A 14,242-nucleotide genomic window follows, 5' to 3' on the forward strand; every position below is an offset into this window, starting at 1 on the left:
CGACGTCTTTTCGCTTTTGTAAAAGATTAAATTTTCAGGCCAGCTGCGATTTGTATAAAAAAAAATAAATATATATATATATATATATATATATTCACTATAAGATTACAAAATGTGTATATGACGGGTAAGCATATTTTTTGGAAATCATCGGATCTACGTGGTATTTTTTTTTATTTAATATTCGACTCCACAATTACAAGGGTCTGGCAACTCCTTAGGCCGACGTTCTTCTCCCGATGCGAACACATTTCCGTAAGTATTCTTGAGGAAATTGACGTGTCCCTGAAGATTTCTGATCCTCATCTGGGCATCCTCAAAGTTCTCGTTTAGGTTATTTATCTGCGCTTGCATCTTCTGCCTGATTTCATCCCTGTCCTTCTGAGCCGTTTTCGCCAGCGCCCTGCTTTGCGCCAACTGCCTCTCCAGGTCGTTGATCTGATTTTGCATGGACCTTCTCACGATCTCGCACCGGTCCTTGGTTCTTGCCACTTGTCTGGCGGTTTCTTCACGCACATTCTCCAGTTGGCTCTCGAGCTGAGTGATCTCATGGGCTCTTTCGCCAGCCAATCTCTCGAATTCGTCGCATTTCTCTTGCAGTTCCTCCAGCTCTTTTCCCAACTTATCGTTCTCTTCTCGTAATTCGTCCAGATTCCCTTCTAGCTCTTTTATCCTAGTCCTTAGTAACTCCTTTTCGTCTGCTCCTGACATTTGATCGTTTTTGGCCAGGTCCATCTGATCCGTCAGCGCGGCGATTTTGTCTTTGTACTGCTGTAACTCCCTGGCGATGGCCTCGTTATTGCGCTCCGCTAGAAGATGCATTTGTTGAGCTTCTTGCAGCTTCATCTGGGTGGATTTCAGTATGTCGGGAAGCGGCATGAGTTCCGTGAGTTTCTCTTGGAATTGGTTTTTCACACGTTGGATTTCCAGATTCACTTGCTCGCCGATGCGCTGATTTTCCATTTCCATCATGTCTATCGTTCTCCTCTGCTCTTCTACTTGTTGCTGCGCCTCCAGGTACTGAAACACAAATACGGTTAATTTCTTTTACTATTGTCGATACGTATAGAGTAAAATACTTTTCTTTATTTATTGGGTACTTTACCACTTGTGAAGAAAAAAGAAATAAAAATGGATCAAAGGTTATTTTTTTTATGGGAATAGTTTTGCCAAAGTTAAAAGTATCGAAATTAAATTATTTTTTTTCTGTACCTTATTTCTGTAATCATCCAATTGACCTTGTTGATCCTGAACTAACGCCCGCAATTCCTCCAGTTCGTCTTGTGCCTCGCGGAATCGTTGTTTTGCGACCACTAGTTGCTGTTCCAAGTCGATCTGTTGTTCCTTGCCGCCGGTCTACGGCAATCGTTACTATTATTATTTAACAATAACACGATTACATCGCTCACTACCTTTTTGTTTCCCTTGTACTTCTTCAATTCGGCCTCGACCTCTTTTAGCTTAGATTCTGCGGTTTTTTTCGCCTCGTCTGCTATTTTGGAGACGTCTTTTAACTTTTCATTGTCAGTTCGGAGACCCGCCACCTCGGTCAGCTTGCCTTTGAAATCGTCCTGGAGCCTGTTGTATTGCTCCTTTAGTTCTCTTAATTGTTGTTCCGGTGAGCCCTAAACGTACAAGCAGAGTCGAGTCGAACGCAATTTATTAGTTTCAATAACGAAACTGGTGGTAACTCGCGATGGTATTAACGTTTTAGTTAAAAACATTTTCATCTGACCGATTTGGTATTTACCACAAGTTTTTTAATATTTTGTTCTAACTACCTTCCCGCATTCGCAAGGCGAAGACGGACTGGGGGGCGGCATACAAGGGTACGGACCGCATGGCGGTGGTGGGTAGCATGGCGGAAGTGGGCCACAGGGCGGCGGCGGCGGCACGCATAACATTTTTCGGTGATGTTCCAGGTGTTCCCGCTCTTTCTGTACGGCCAGCAACTCCTCCTGCATGTTTTTTACTTCCGACTCCATATCGCCTAACTGCTTTTCCTAAAAAATAAGAATTTTCCGAGACATATAGGCGCTACATAAAAAGTGGTTCTTTGGGAGACGATGTTTGATCAACGTAATAACTAAATGATAATGTAGTATCGGAACGCTCTGTATATCTTGGATATACAGGAACCAACGGCCTACCAAATGTTGCGTGTTCTCAGAGTACTGATCCAGCCGAGCTTCTATGTCTGCAGGACAAACTCCTTTGCCTCTACCACACGGCATCTTGTTACTCCTAGTAGGCGAGGAGGAGCGGCTGGCAGGAGTGCAAGTTGGAGCGGCCATTCCACTCTGCAAACAATCAACGTTCAGGAATTCGTTTCCGACTATTTATAATTTTATCTGAATTAAGAATGACCACGTAAAATTCGTTTCTATAATAAAAACATAATATTATGCAACGTCGTATCCCAAATGTACCTGCAATTTTTGGTTCAGAAGAGCATTTTCCTTGCAAACCATGCGCATCTCATTCTGCAGGTTAGCCAGCTGCCTTTGAAGACACTCCACCGTTTGGTCCTTATCGATAAGATCGGATTGCAACTTATACCTGTTGAAAAATTGTATCCGCTTTGTATAGTGTGTATAAAAGAAATATGTGGTGAATAAATGCCAACTGTTGTATTTTTACGCGTGAATATGAGAAATTTTTTCAGATGATGATCATCTTTAGTGCCAAACTTGATGTTACGGTGACAGACCCAGAGAGAGTGATTTGTTCGAACATAAAATTGATAAGTCTGTCAAGCATTGGATACAGTGTAGATAAACCAACTAAGTATATCTCATAGAATTTATATTTATACTTTAATGAACACCGTTATTATTATAAACACCTTTTCCCTTCTAGGTCTGCGTTCTCCGCTGCTAATTTTTCCTGCATGCAGTAGCACTGGCTTAATTTTTTCGCTATTTGTGGGGCCAGCTGGAAGAAAGTAAAATCAATACGTTAACCCCTTGAACATAATTTTACTAACCAATGGTGAAGTAACTGAAGTAGGTGGGGCCCCGGGTGCAGCGGTCGGTTGGCATTTGGGTGACTTTTTTTTCCCGTCACATACAATAAATTTCGGCATGTTGTCTTCAGTCAACCCACATACTACGACTTTAGGGAGCATGTCTTCTTTATTCTTCCTCTGCAAGAGGGGCTTCACAGGTATCATGTTCTCGAAAAGATTGCTTTGGGCTATCAGTTGTTGAATTCTCTTCGTTTTCTCCTCGAATAGTACCATCTGAGCCTTGAGTTCTTTGTTCTTTTCTTCCAATTCTTTGGCCTCCGACTCCGTCATCTTTTCCTTCTGCAACAATTCGCCCACTCTGTTTTTCAAGTCATTAATTACAGCCGCCGTTTCTTTAGCTTGTTTCTCGGCATCTTCCAGTTCTCTCAGTATGGCCGCATCTATTTCTGGATTAAATTGGAAAGCTGATCCTCCACCGACATCTTTGCCTATGAAGAAACAATATACATATATGTAATAAATTTTGTCTATTATTCTTTCCGTTTCTATTACGAATTGGAAAATGGTTTGAGGTGGCACCTCGTGTTTATAATTCTATTGCAGATTTTACATTCATTTTCTACACGTAAATATGACCAATTATGTTTTAATTCATATATAAAATAAGAATGGGTGCAGGTAAAACGGTCATATACAAATATATCTTTCTGATATAATGAAATAAAAAAAAATGGATTAAAAATCTTTTTTTTTTCAGTTAGTAAATTAAGTTATTTTTAACCTACCTTCACCCTTCCCTTCATCCTGCTTCTCCGGTGGAACATCATCTGGCGTCTAAAATAAATTTTAATGTGTCAAGTAACACGCTTTTTCAATTTTTTGTATATATGTAGATATAATTAATATTACCTGAAGGGTCTTTATCATCTCCTGGTTTTCTTCCACAACTTGTTGGAGCTCCTCGGAGGCTTCTTCTATCATCCTACCAACTTCTGCCATTTCCTCATCCTGTGAATTTGTAAAAGTATGTTACTATTTAATATATAATATTTCTCAAATTAAATCATAAATTCTCCTCAAGTATCTAATAAAATAAAAAAAAAATTGATAACACAAAACGACTAAAAATTTAAAAAACAATAAAGCAGAATATATCAGACCACCCATATAATTTCCTTAACAAAAACAATGTTATCTTTTTTTTGTATCGATTTTCACTTTCATATAAGTAGCGTCTAAGGTCTGATTTGAATGTAAGAATGAATTTGGTATATTTAATAATAAATTATAACAATAATAGTGCCTTTAGAGTCACTGAACACTGAATTCTCAATTCTGTGACTCTACCTTAAAGGGGCATGCAGTGACCTCTATCGTCACATGCTGAAAGGACCTGTTTCTCGGCCGGGCGCCTAGATGGCCCAGGACGCTCTCTTGCTGTATCTCTAGCGTTCATTATTCACTATACATTACTTGAGATGCGTAGATAAAAAATAAGTAAAATGTCGCCGAATCAATTTTCCTGAAAAATTGAATAGCAAAGACCACATACTTTCTGTGCTGTTAAACAACTTTTTTTTTGTTTATGAAAATATTTGATTTTTGCAAACGAGTTTTTATGCAGTTTTTGGCATAAAATCCAATGTACGCGATACTTTTCTATAATTTATGTACCTATTTATGTATGATATATGTCAGTTATAAGCCATACTTTTATTTTTTTTAATGACATGTTTTTCGACTTCGACAAATTTGTTTTTAGCTCAACTGTGTTTTGATACACCATATTATGGATGCATCTGATGATGGAAAAATTAAATTATATTAAAAAATAGTCAAATTACGAACAATGTTCTGATATTCATTGAAAAAAAACAGTGTAAACAATGATAATTATGTATGACACCAATTTCGAGAAACCGCTCAAAAGACTAATTCCAACGACTTTGGATGGCATCTGACATAAAATTCTTCAATTTACATGTTATGCTCCAGCTATGTAGAATGAAATACATATTTAGAAAATTAAGGTGAACCTCTCGTGATTAATAGCGTCGCCTATATAAGTGTGTGTTTAAGGCAGGTACACATTTTCTTGACTGAATTAATTCTGATATATTGTAATGTTAATATTATTTTATATTTCAATGATCAACTCACTCAGAAAATCATCTTATCTGAGTACGTTCTATTATATACATTTTTTTCTTTAATTTCATTAGATGAATAACAAAATAATATATGGACATTAGGGATCATTCATGATAAATTTTTGCACGTAAATTCATTAGAGGTTCACTCCAACATTCCCTTATTAATTTATTTTATTTTATATTTACCTCCTCTTCTGCCGCACCACTCTCTTCTCCAGATTCTTCTCCACCTTCTTGTATACTTGCATCTTGTCCCTTCACATCTTCGGCCTCCTCACCCACCTGACTTTGTTCATTGTATTCTTCCTCGGCTCCATCAAACTCTGTACCGTCTTCCATTTTGCCAGAACCACTTTTGAAGCTTTTATCTTTTTCACTTTCTAGTATATCATCTAACCTCTTTCTCAAATTATCTTGTATTTTAGGGGTTCGATTCTCGTCTGAAACTTCTTCTACCTCCTCAAGTTCACTGAGATAAGGATTTCTAGGAGAACAATCTTTTGATGGTTCACTTTCCGATTCGCTAACTGGTTCCCCTTTCTGTTCGGATGAGAAGAGTTCTTTTACAAATAGTTCTTCCTTCTTGGCGGCGGAAGTGGCGCAGTTTAGATTAGAAATAGAATGTCTGTTGGGAAGTCTGGGGGAGAGCAAAGTCTGCTTGGATCTTGGCCGTCTCTACGATTAGACGATAATTACTTATTACTATTTATTAACTTTTCACTGTTTGACGTGCCTTAATGAATGCTTTATTTCAGAACACTTTTTTCTAACCATTTGAAATCTCTTATTAGTTAAAAAAGGTTTTGAAATGGATTATATATCGTTCTATCTAACTTTGATTTAATTTCGATATATTTATGTAAATAATCTGATAGTTTATTCGTAGATAAATAAAAAACAATGTAGGTAAGCATATTGGCAAATTAACACTCCTATTGTGTGTTTAATTTAAATCTGGAAACAGTTAAGTACTGGATGAGAGACTTACCCTGGCGATGCTATCAAACGATTTCGCGGTTTTCACGAATCGACTCTGTAAATTTAAATCACGTATGATATCCAACGCACCGTAATTCCTCAATGATTTTTTAAAATAAGAATCTGCATCACCAAAATGACCGGATGGTCTTCGGAAAAGGTTATTGTACGTTTGCAGGAAGTTGATATTTTTTTGTATCAATGGGTTGCTGGCAATTTTCTTTTTCACTCTGTTTTCTAAACTATTATCTGTTTCAGAATCGAATCTCTTGGATATATTTTTTCCTGGAACTGTGAATTTCTGTCTGCTCTGAAATAATTTATTTCTAAACGACTGTCAATCAATCAATTTGTACGTCAAAATTTACCTTCATATCGAAATTTTTCACCTCAAAATGAAGATTCTAAACTGTTCCTGTCCTAATTTCCTAGAAATTCTTCTTGACACGACTAGACAGATAGATCCAATACGAAACTATAGACATTAAAAGTCTTATACAACAAAAAACTGAAAAAGTATTTGTCAACATAAAACAAACGTGATGACTAGTTTTTCGGTTCGAATTTTCGTATTTCAGCCTACATTTTAAGTAACATTAATTATTTCACGATTGTATATAATAATTTATATTACTTTAATATAATATCAACAGTCTAATCGTAAGTATACATATTACTGATTATTAATTAAATCTGTTTAGGAAATTTGGAATTAAGACTTATAATAGGATACAAAACTTAATGCAGCTTTTTTACTTTATATTTTTTTACCATCACCATAGGAATATCGGAAATTGATAACTATGTTATTTAAAATAATTTTTTAGCAAATTTCGTTTACATGCAGCGAAAATTAGATTTTTCTTAAGTACCTACGTACTTAGCTATTTTTATGCCAACAATATAGGTATATCTGATTAAATATCTTGTAAATGGAGTAAAGCATGTAAACAAGTTGAATAAATTTAAATGTAGTTATACACCTGTTATTCAAATCGTTAATATATACTTAAATTCGTATAACTAAATTAATTTATTAACTCAAGTTCGATTTATAGTGATTACTAAACCAACAGTTTTACTATTATTGCAACAGCTGCTGTTTTTCCAGTCCAGTCTATGACACCTTGAAAGTTAAAAAATATGGATTGTTTCATGTAATTTTTATTAATGCTTATAAAATAATGGGTACAAATAACTTTTCGTGCCCGTATACAATTTAGAAATCCGAAATTTAACATCAGGAGTTAGTTTTAACGCGATGGTTGGATTAATATAATTGACAATCATATTAGAAATCAAATAAAGAAATCCTCTTTGATCCATTGCGAATCCATCTGGCCACACCATAACGTCTCGATCGGTGTTCACAATTTTAGACGATACAAAGGGATCCCGTATATTCCAACTGCCTACCCCATAAAACGGTAGCAAAGTATAGTACAACGTACCGCTACTGTCCATCATCATACCGTCTGTTTGACTTTGCTTCTCACCGACGTATTGGATATTTTTTCTCCATCTGTCAGTTTTACATAGTTGTTCGTCCTTTAACACCGTTGTACTTATAGCGAATAAATGGAAACTCGTTATGGATGTATAAAATACCGTCCTATTTTCAGAAGATTCGAGAGGTTTCGGTGATAGAGCAATTCCATCTATAGGTATCAAATTTTCAATGGCTTTGTTGTTTACAACGAAATTCGCTGCAGCTGGCTCTGGAAACATCGTCCGATCCCGCACTTTCCAAGCACGATTTTTCTTCTTAGAATATACGACGAGACCAGGATCTATGTTAGAATTATCCGTTATATAAGCGAAACTGCCGTCAGAATCGTCGATGACAATGTCGTTCAAGAATCCTCCGTTCTGTAAACTTATCTCGTTGGGAAATACGAAGCTGTGCAACAAAGATCCGTTGTTGTTCAGATCGAAAAGCACAAGTTTCGTTGGACAATTTGTATTGTCGTTGATTCTCACTCCGTCAAGGACCCACATGATTCCATTGGTATCTATTTCCATACTCTGGACGCTCTGTAAATTCGTACAGTTGCACGCGTCGTTCGTTTCCCAATTAGGGAAAGGAGAAAGCAGTTCGTTTTTCGTCTTGGAAGTAGTACTCATACGTATGTATGCTAAAGTCACTGGAACACCTTTTCGAAATTTCGGCATCGACAAATACAAATTTTCATTATAAATTTTCATGCCCGTTGGTGCATTATGTTCGGGAATATAATCGCCGCTTTTCAAGGCTTCTGTATACCTTTCTACAGACGGCCATGTATAATTTAAATGGCTCCATTCATATTCAGTATCAAATCGGTAGTTAGGCGACAACGTTATGTGGCAGTCATATATTCGAGCAGCACAATAAAAGAAAACTAGATAGTGAATCAGTATACACTTCATAACAAATAAATAATGCGAATTGATGTTTGCGCGTGATATCGTATGTTGGCGGCAACTAAAGCGGAATGAATAACTCGAATGAAGTGTTCTTAGTTTATTTATTGGAGGTCTCGGCGTGTAGTAGTGGAAACCCCATTTTACTGATAGTAAAAAAGTTGAAACTCAACATTTAGATACCTACCTGCGCTATTTAAGTACTGTGGTTTGTCGATAACCTTAATAAATAAAATATATGCATGTAATAGTAATAACATTTCAAATAACAACTTTATGTAACTAAATCGTGCATATACCATGCAAACTAAATGTTCACCAGAAAAGCGTAGGTATTTTAGATGTCAATTCTTTGTAATGGCTGTTTTTTTAATTATAAAGTTTTAATTTAATATATTATCTCCTTTAATGTAATAAGATTTATTATTTATATTTACCAAAATTACTATAAAATATTTAATAAATATCTATGAAATATCCATAAGTATCTTAAAACTGTCTCAGTAAAACAGTAATTACCTATGTATTTTTAAATGACAGTATTTTTGTTTCTAAATGGGAAAATTAAAAAAGTTATTTTATTGTTACCTACTTAATTATCCTTAAGAACTAAACGATTTTTAGTATAAGATACTTTATACTTCAATCGTTTCAAAATAATATGAGTATCCTTTACCCGATTTTGATTATTTATACTTGAATTAAAATACTACGCCGTATAACTTTCTACTAAAGTAGGTATAACAACTAAATGATTCGGACGTGTTTTGCTGTACTAACTGTTACGACAAAGACCGGCAGCAGACCTAGAGGATTATAAAGATTTCCTAAAACCTCTTAATTTACAAATAAAAATTACAGATGCCCTTAAATATCAAAACGTGTAATTATATTATACTTACAGAAGATTCAGATGTGTAACTGAGCGAGGCAGGGGTGGATACGGCCCCCGTCCCCTAGAGAACCCGGTCCCGGTGCCCTCCCCAGAAGCAAAAAACGATTCAATATCATCTTTTTGGTCGAACTAGCTGGCTGGCCCCTCAAGGTCCACCCCAACCAAAAATCCTACCTATGCCCATGAGAATATTACAAAACACAGAACTATGTGGCAACCCACAATGCATAATAAATATATCGAAATAACTAGTTACTGTTCGTTCTACATATAAGAACAGTTGGAACAGTTTATGAAATGTTTTTGTTAGAATACAATTTTAAATTTTGATTTGATATTTTTTAGGAATTACTCTTATAAATCCAAAAATTTCCACGTTTAACAAAAAGTTCTATAAATCGTTAGTTGCTAATTACATTGTTCAGTAATTTTTTGATGTACCTATATGTATTTAGAAAAAAGTAAAAACACTTCAAGAATTATTACCAGATAAACAATATTTCGATAAGATTTGACCGAGCGATTTGATTTTTTGATGTCGGTGTTGGTACTTGACTCGTATAGTTATAAATAGAAAATACGCTCTTATGGCGTAAATACGAACAGAGAAAACTTATGCCCTCATCCGTTTGAGGGCGCCGAACGCTCTTGGAAAAAGAATTCGTTTCTGAATTTGCATTTGTTGAACATAAATATTGCCATCTGTTGAAAGATGACGCTGTTCTAACAAATTTAAACCATTGCTCCGCTCCCGAACAGAGTTCGGCTGTTCGCGGCTGTACTTTCGGCTTCGGCACATCTATTCAATTCGTTTTTTATTAAGTTTTTTATAATCTGTGCCTGCGATTGTGTATCGGTATATAAAAAATTTATTAATTAATTGCAATAATTACCTATTATTGAAAATTCTTCGTTACGGCGTGTGGTTCCATTATTTGTTATTTGTGAGAAATCCCTAGTTTGTTAAATATTGTTTTAATATTTTCAATTATGGAAGGATCGCTACTTGCTAAAAAAAATAAGTGTTGTGTACCTAATTGTTCAAGTAGATATGAAAAATAACATCGTTTTCCAAAAAATAACTTGGCTGTTTTTAATATTTGGTTACAACGCATTAAACCACCAAATTATCAAACCATGGGGATAACTGAAATTTATAATAAATATTATGTATGTGACACTCATTTTTCTCCCAATTATCGCGTGAGAGGAACAAGACGTGGTTTAACTATAAATGCTGTGCCTTCAATAAACATCCCGGGTAAGTATAGATACTCTAAAATATTGAATTGAAAATATTGAATATTCTTTCTTCTTAAAATATCTTTTACGTACAAGCATAATACAAGTAACATGCAAAAAATATGCAATTTTGTAAAATATCTAATTAAAAATTAATTTCATTAATCAAATTCATCCTTTTAAAACTGCATTTATTGTTGATGGCTTTTCGATGTATATTTATAGTATATTAGTAATTATAATTATATACACACATATACTTGAACCTTTGTAAATAAACAGTCTTACATAGGGCCAGTATTCTATTTGATTTATTAATGGTATGATTATTTTTTAAACAATTTTTATGACATTATTATGGTTTATACTTAGATTTGTTTATATTTTCGATACTCATATTGATAGCTGTGTTATTAGATTAAGATTTAAATGGTGTAGTAAAAATTGTATGTGTATTTCTTGATAAATTTACCCTTTGGCATTGGATTTTATAGAAATTGGTACTCAAGTTAGACAACCCACTTAACACCGGAGACGCGGGTTTTGTATGAATTTCCTAATTTTGATAAAAAATGCACTGTATATGTGTTAAAACGTAAAAAACATTCATCTATTGTTTTTATTATATTGATAATGTTTCATAGGATTTTTTGAAGAAGTTGTGGAAATTGCTGTTACTGAACCAATACCAGGCCCCTCAACAAGTCATATTGGAACTTTAATTGAGGAATCTCAGCAATGTGAAATACCAAAACCAATTTCTGAAGTTTGCAAGGAAACTTCCATGAACCCTGCATTGCAATCTGTAGGAACGAGTGAAATTGAAACCCATGGCGGAACCAAGGCAGAATTTGGCAGCTTTGTTGAGTTTGTCAGTCATCAGGATAGACAAGAAGAAGTTAGCGGTATGTAGTTATTGTAATAATTATTTGAGGCAACTTCTCCACAAAAATATTCTTTGTACTCGTACTGCTAAGTATAATCTTTGAAAAAAATGAATAAGTGAAAAATATATGTTTACATTAATTCATTTATAATAATGGTTAAATTCCAATTCACTCATAAATATTATCACATTGTATAGAGAGATCCAGAATGATTGAAGCGTTTAGGGAAGGCTGCCTCTGTTTTTAACACCAACTTTGTCATAAAAATCTGTAGTACTGACAGAGGCAGGCACAGGTTGCAATCTCCAAACACTTCAATCATTCTGGATCTCTCTGTACCTATAATTCATGAAGTTCATTTGGGGAATTTGGTTTTTTTTTTTACAGGTGGCCTGTTCCCAAACGAACTTCAAGAATTAGAGTTCCGTCACAATGCCACAAATAAATTATATAGACAATATTAACCTATTCTATCTTTTAAAAAACTTTTTTAATTCTTAATATCACATTATTTTAGTAAAATTGATGTAATATCATTATGTATTTTAATTTTAGATAAACCAGTAGAGGGATATACACACAAACGTCAACTAAGAAAACCAGAAAAACTAAGAAAAGACAGTACACCAACTTCAAGGGGTAAGATGTAGAAATACCTTAATAATAATAGTATATAAGTAATTTATACAAGAAGTGTAAAAATATAATTTGTTTGATGCACCAAGCCCGGAATTTTTTCTTAAAAATTATTTCAAAGAGTATGCCATAAAAGTGGTCTTGACATAAGGTAACCATGAGAGTGATTCGATATTGTCAGACAATTAGAAACGCAGAAGACGAAGCGTGGTGCACCATGGGGCGCCCTTACATTCAAAAGCTTTTACTATTAACCCGATTGTAGAAAAAACTGTAAAATGGTGTGACAATGAATGTTAGAAAAATTATGATTAATTTATTAAATTTTAAAATGGTCTATTATTTTTGCTTGATAAAAATATCATGACATAAATATACATATTTAATTATAATTGTTATAATAAGTAGAGTGAACGTATAAAATTCCATAAGGTACCATTTATTTTTTTTTTACTTTTTATGATTCTCTATAAGAGATTTTGTTTCAGGTGTTCAGAGAAAAACAAATCTTTTGCGGGAAGTAAATGTCACCAGATCGGTTGACTTGACACCAAAGGCCAAATCCTTTTATAAAAAATTGACAGTTTGGAGTAGAAGAATGGGAGTCATGCACAAGAAAATAACAAATTATCGCACAAGATTAACCAGCTGTAAAATGAAATATTGATAGTTCACAGTTTTCTAACTTATTGACGTATGTCAATAATCCTACATATACCTTTGTTATTTCTCAAGTGCGAAATCAACTTGCAAAACCTTCAGCTAGAAGATATACCCTAGAAGAAAAAATACTGGCATTAACAATATTTAAGTCTAGTGGTAAAGCATATCGTTTACTTAGTAAAATATTTGTTCTGCCTTCGGCAAAGACATTATTAGAATTACTAAGAAACATTCCATTCACCCCAGGACTCAATCCCCATATTTTTAAGTCTCTTGAGAGGAGTCTATCAAAAATTAAAAAAGAACAAGAAAAAATTTGTATTTTAATGTTCGATGAAATGTATATTGATTCTGGTTTATACTACCATAGAGGAGATGACTCGATTATTGGACTTGAAGATAATGGCAACGAAAAACGTCCACTATTAGCAGATTATGCCAATGTATTTCTGTTAAAGGTGAAATCAAAAATTTATTAAATATTTAAATTTAATAATATTTATTTCTTTATAGGGAGTATACAGACAGTGGAAACAGCCAATCTGTTTTACCTTTAGTAGTGGCCCAATCAAAGCTGTAAAGCTAAAAACTTTAATAACATCTGTAATTAAGGAATGTCAAAAAATAGGTTTACGTGTTATAGCTACTGTTTGTGATCAAGGATCTGCAAACCAAACTGCTATTAATATGTTGCTTAAAGAAACTAATGAGTTTTTTATTAGAGGGGGAAAAGATAACCCTCATTTTGGATTTTTAATTGATGAACAAGAAATTATTCCGTTGTTTGATATTCCTCATTTAATGAAGGGCATTCGAAATAACCTACTTAACAAAAACCTTCATTTTACCTTAAACGACAGTGAAAAAGTTGCAAAATGGTCCCACATTGAACAGTTTTATTATTTGGATGCCTCAATGCCAACATTACGGATTTGCAATAAACTAACGGATGCCCATGTTATCAAAGAAAAAATTAACAAAATGAAAGTTAAAAATTGCACACAAGTATTCAGTCATACTGTTGGTGCATTAATGAAACGTATAGTGAGATGGGGTAAATATTATGTTATTTATTATAATTATTATTCTTACACTTAATAATTTTCTTTTAATCTAGTGAAGTATATACAGAGCTGCTTTTAATTTCTATTATTCTTACTTTTTCAGATACTCGAGATGAGTACAGTTTAATAATACCTGATGCGGAAGATACGGCCGATTTAATATTATTTTTGGATAAGCTCTTTGACAGTTTTAATGTTACCAGAGTATCAAAACCTGAAGCAAAACCACTTAAATGGCCCGTCACAAAAAATTCTGAACATGAAATTTTTTGGAGATATGCTCTGACAGTGATGGAATCAATGAAATTTTACAGTCTCGAAAAAAATAATTTTATTGCTGTACCATCACTAAA

The 14,242-nt window shown here is 34.0% G+C and overlaps 2 protein-coding genes across 3 annotated transcripts; both read right to left on the reverse strand.

The window, feature by feature from the left end:
- Positions 1-92: 92 nt before the first annotated feature.
- Positions 93-9,458, reverse strand: LOC108916142 (centriolin). 2 transcript variants are annotated; one of them, XM_018722344.1, is made up of 14 exons: positions 9,405-9,453; positions 6,468-6,574; positions 6,110-6,409; positions 5,308-5,796; positions 3,878-3,976; positions 3,754-3,802; positions 2,987-3,456; positions 2,846-2,934; positions 2,430-2,559; positions 2,151-2,300; positions 1,782-2,003; positions 1,413-1,625; positions 1,213-1,356; positions 93-1,020 (listed from the first exon to the last, which is right to left on the reverse strand). In XM_018722344.1, the coding sequence occupies exons 2-14, from the start codon at positions 6,471-6,473 to the stop codon at positions 178-180; spliced, it is 3,204 nt and encodes a 1,067-aa protein (XP_018577860.1). In that variant the 5' UTR covers positions 6,474-6,574; positions 9,405-9,453; the 3' UTR covers positions 93-177. The 2 variants fall into 2 exon arrangements, with proteins under 2 accessions (XP_018577860.1, XP_018577862.1); XM_018722346.1 differs by lacking the exons at positions 6,110-6,409; positions 6,468-6,574 and having other exon boundaries at positions 9,405-9,458.
- Positions 7,258-8,652, reverse strand: LOC108916143 (protein yellow-like). The gene has a single exon (XM_018722347.1). The coding sequence runs from the start codon at positions 8,506-8,508 to the stop codon at positions 7,267-7,269; it is 1,242 nt and encodes a 413-aa protein (XP_018577863.1). The 5' UTR covers positions 8,509-8,652; the 3' UTR covers positions 7,258-7,266.
- Positions 9,459-14,242: the final 4,784 nt, after the last annotated feature.

Source organism: Anoplophora glabripennis, unplaced genomic scaffold (genome assembly GCF_000390285.2).
Source record: "Anoplophora glabripennis isolate ALB-LARVAE unplaced genomic scaffold, Agla_2.0 scaffold1244, whole genome shotgun sequence".
Lineage (NCBI taxonomy): Eukaryota > Metazoa > Arthropoda > Insecta > Coleoptera > Cerambycidae > Anoplophora > Anoplophora glabripennis.

What these genes read in the sequence shown, in the direction of transcription:
- LOC108916142 (XM_018722344.1), bottom strand. An exon ending in CGTTTGATAGCATCGCCAGG is followed by an intron (nt 5,797 to 6,109) that starts GTAAGTCTCTCA and finishes GTCTAATCGTAG; the next exon opens with AGACGGCCAAGATCCAAGCA. An exon ending in AGTACAAGGGAAACAAAAAG is followed by an intron (nt 1,357 to 1,412) that starts GTAGTGAGCGAT and finishes CGATTGCCGTAG; the next exon opens with ACCGGCGGCAAGGAACAACA.
- LOC108916143 (XM_018722347.1), bottom strand. Translation starts at nt 8,508, where the DNA reads ATGAAGTGTATACTGATTCACTATCTAGTTTTCTTTTATTGTGCTGCT.